Here is a 4,065-nt window from a genome sequence, read left to right on the forward strand (position 1 = left end):
CACTTAGTCATTTTAATGCATTATTCCTCCCAGTGTGAGTGAGTGAGAGAGAGAGAGAGAGACAGAGAGAGAGAGAGAGAGAGAGAGAGAGAGAGAGAGAGAGAGAGAGAGAGAAAACAGAACCAGGGAAGCCAGAAAAAGGCATCAGATCCCCTGAAGCCGGAGTTCCATGCTATTTAGTTGAAAAAAAAAAACTCTATTCCTAACTGATTATCCTTAGCAAGTGTTTCCAGTGCATGTTAGATGGCTTAGAACACCTCCTGGTGTAACAAAAAGATTCCCCAGGCTGGTAAGAGCACACGCCATCACACTTGACAACTGGAGTTCAATCCCTGCGACCCACATGGTGGAAAGAGAACCGACTCCCACAAGCTGTTCTCTGGATACACACACACATACACACACACATACACATACGTTAGTAAAAAAAGTGATTTAAGATTCCCCAGCTCAGATTTGTATCAGTTCATACATAAAATACCTTTGCTAAGTCACTGTCTGGGCAGAGCGGGGTTATCCTGTTAGATAACAAACCCTTACTTAAGGAAATAAAAAAAAAAGATTTATAAAAGATAATTAGAAGAGCTAAAAAGGGACAAGTGGGGTGAGCTCATTGCTAGCTGTCTTTGTGCATTTAGAAAATGTTCCGTTGAAAGGTGTGTTGGTGGTGCCAGCGCAAACCGCCCCAGCCCTCTCGAGCCGCACGAAGCTTCACTTAGCAGCTCACACAGAGGATGAAATCCATCCTGTCGTGTTCTCTGAGCCAGAACTTCTTGCATACACTTAAAACAAAAATGTTTTTCTCGAGTTGCCAGCACTCTCTCCCTCCGGGCAGGGCCTCGAGCCAGCTCTCCTGGTTGTCCAGCCATTGGTTCATGGTCATGATGTCTCTGTATCTGCTGCTGCTGCTCATCGTGAGTGTCACCAACTCTTCTGTGTTCCACCACTTCTGGAATCGTGTGAAGAGATGATGCCAGGTGCTTGGAGTGGGGCCACTCACGGGGTGCCTTATGGACACTTGTCCTCTATCTCCTGCGTGTCACATCCGGTCAGGTCGAGTCTGGGGACCGTTTGCAGGGGTGCACAGGACGAGTTTTATATGCCATAAGTGTACTGATTGCCTTTGTTGATGTGCCCAGACACAGTCCAGTCAATGGGGGACCCCCTGGCCCCTCACTTGTCTGTTTCAGGGGTGTCCTACCTTCTGCTTCCTAAATAGTCTAGGGAGGTAGCTCTTCAGCCAGAGCCAAAGGAAAAAGTCCTGCTGCATTTAAAAGCAAAGTGTCCAAGCTGTCCGTGGCGTGTTTACAATCGCCCAGATGGAGGCCGGCCCTGATGCTAATGTCTTTTGGAAGACAGAACGTGTGCAATGGGAACGATAAATCATTAGGCGACTGCCTTGTTTTGACTCAAGACACCCAAGAGGGACAGTCGTGTTTCTCATAAAAATATCAGTGGGATCGTTTGGGGATTCCATCGGCTTTAGTCTGCGGGTGCAAAACATTTTAACAGTTTTCTCAGATCAACAACAGCCTCTGCTACAGCTGTACCCTCTCCCTCCTTAACCACACAGGAGGAGGAGCCACAGGCGGAATAACAAAATGCAGATTTAACAACTAGCAACTCTTGTCATCTTTTTCTAAAAATGACCAACTGCTGATTACAGCTCAAACGGAACCAAATGTTTGCATTTCTGTTTTTGTTGTCGTTTGTTTGACAAGTTAGCCTCTATGAGTCAAATAGAGGGGGAGATGTGTGAACCTGGAGCACTGAGTGGCTGCATCCACTGTGGAGCCTCTTTCTGGTTTTGTTATAGAGAAAGGTCCAAGCCATAGGCTCACAGGGGTCCTCATTCCCACAAAGCTGCCTTGATACCCAACACTCTAGGCTCTCAGGGGCCCTGCAGCCTTCATGGCAGAGGCCTGCCTCAGTGGGCCACAGATCACCGCGGGCTGAGCCTCCACCCGAGGAGCCTGAGGTTGAGTTGTAAGCAGAGCCCCAGCCGTCCTTGCTGTGGTGTTTATTCCCTCCTTCCTGCCAGGCTTCAGCGGCGGAAGATCCCTGTCTGCTGGGAATGGAGTTTCCATAGAGAAGGGGAAAATCTTTTTTTTTTTCCTATAATTTGTAAAGCTTGTGAAAAAGCCACTATCATGATTTTTAAATCAAGTAGTGGGACATTTAAAAAACATTAAAGATATTTTCCTAAATACCAAGCTGTCTGTGACTGTCTGCAGCCTCAGCCCAAGTAAGCTGTGTGTGTGTGTGTGTGTGTGNGAGAGAGAGAGAGAGAGAGAGAGAGAGAGAGAGAGAGAGAGAGTGGGGTTGGGGTCTGAGACAATACAGAGGCCTGTGCCACATTCCCAGATATCCCTCCGACCAAGCCTCTCCTACAATTTTCCAGCACCATTGGCTGGGGACCAAGAACTGATTGCATGAGCCTACGGGAACATTTCATAACTAAAACTACAACACAACTTCAGTGCCCTGTCCCACAAAATCACAGAGGCTGTACTCGACTGGAATCTCAAAGAACAGTCAGTGAGGGAGAAGAGTGTCTCAGACAGTGGGGATAGGCAGGGAGCTTGAAACCTCAGAGAAGCAGAAAGGAGGAAGGAGATGGACTGAGCTAGCTAGCGAGGGGACAGGGCAAAGCTAAAGGACAGCTGGGGTGCTTTGGTTTGTTTTGAAACAAGGTGTGATATAATCCAGGTTGGCCTCGAACTTCCTACATAGTTAAGGATGACCTTGAACTTCTGATCTTCCTGTCTCTTCCTGAGTGCTGAGAAAACCAGGTACGGGACACAGGGTCTGGTTTTATCTTTTTGGTTTTTAAAATTTTTATTTATTTTCATGTGTATGGGTTTTGTCTGCATATTATGTCTGTATCATGTGTATGCAGTCCTCATGAAGACAAGAAGAGGGCAACAGATCCCCTGAGATGGGAGGTACAGAGCTGAGTTTTTTAAGCCACCCTGAGGATGCTGGGAATCAAACTCCAGGCTCCTTTATAAGAGCAGCCAGTGCTCTTCATCCTTGCGCCATCCCCCCAGAACCAGTCTTAAGTTTTTCCATGTGTTTTGACCCCAAGGCCTGCTTCGTGCTAGGCAAGTATCTACCATGGAACTATATCTGAAGCTCCCCACTTCTGGTTTTAAAAGGAATTTAAACATTTCCCAACTAGAGGTCTCAAGCACTGCATATTTCGTACAGTGAATGTGCCAGCCCTGGCGGAGGGTCATAGGAGGTGACATGTGACCTCTTGGTGCCTAGAAACGGTCAAGAAGGAAGGGAGACAAGCCCCAGGAGACTCGGCTCCACTCAGACCCTGCCCTAAGCGTAAGACAGATGCCAGCCATTAGAACAGTGGCTCAGGAGAAGGCAAGCTAGTGGCCCTGGGGTAGGGCTCAGGAGGAGAAAGCAGCTCCCACTCTGTCTTATGGGAGGAAAATGGCTGGGGTAGTTGATGGCAGAAGTGGTCAGATGGCTCCGGTATCACCACCTCACACTGGGGCCCTGTTGCCTTGGCCTTGTGAGACACACACACACACACACACACACACACCCAACTCTGTCAACTACAAGTCATTGTCTGGAGTGCAGCTTTCTGAGAGGTATCAGGTGGGCCTCTCACAGGAAAGAAGTTGGCTTTGAAGGGCTCAGAATCCTGTGAACCTAGAGTGTGTTCCTGAGTAGATGACAGAGGAGCATATTCGATTCACAGTTGATTCTTATTAATTCATTCCACTAAATAGCAATCGCCTCCCAAGGCAGGCCAGGGGTGGGGACTTGATTTAAAGAGCCCAGTTCAGGTGTTTTTCTTTATGACATGCCCGAATCCCATCTGTGCCCATCCACTGCTAAACCCGGGAGGTTTGTGTTGGCATGGAATCTGCCGAACTCGCCCTCCCCGTTGCCATGGTGACTTCTAGGCCTCGAGGTTAGACTCAGTTCTTCACGGGAGCAAACAGTACCACACCCTCCCCAAGCCCCTTTAATACCCCCCCCCTGCACCCCCCTCACACACACCACATGCTCGATCCCCTGGGCTTTCCATCTCTTGGTCTT

The 4,065-nt window shown here is 48.5% G+C and overlaps 1 protein-coding gene across 3 annotated transcripts in view; it reads left to right on the top strand.

Moving 5' to 3' along the window:
• Parp16 (poly(ADP-ribose) polymerase family member 16) overlaps positions 1-2,207 on the top strand; it is a 24,346-nt gene extending 22,139 nt beyond the window's left edge. Inside the window, exon 6 of one of the 3 annotated variants that reach the window (XM_029543796.1) lies at positions 836-2,207. In XM_029543796.1, the coding sequence (XP_029399656.1) occupies positions 836-971 (136 nt within the window). In that variant the 3' untranslated portion in view covers positions 972-2,207. Of the gene's footprint in view, positions 1-656 lie in introns of all 3 variants that reach the window. The other 2 variants (XM_029543795.1, XM_029543797.1) reach the window with 2 other exon arrangements.
• Positions 2,208-4,065: the final 1,858 nt, after the last annotated feature.

This window comes from Mus pahari, chromosome 10 (assembly GCF_900095145.1).
Source record: "Mus pahari chromosome 10, PAHARI_EIJ_v1.1, whole genome shotgun sequence".
In the NCBI taxonomy this organism is placed as follows: domain Eukaryota; kingdom Metazoa; phylum Chordata; class Mammalia; order Rodentia; family Muridae; genus Mus; species Mus pahari.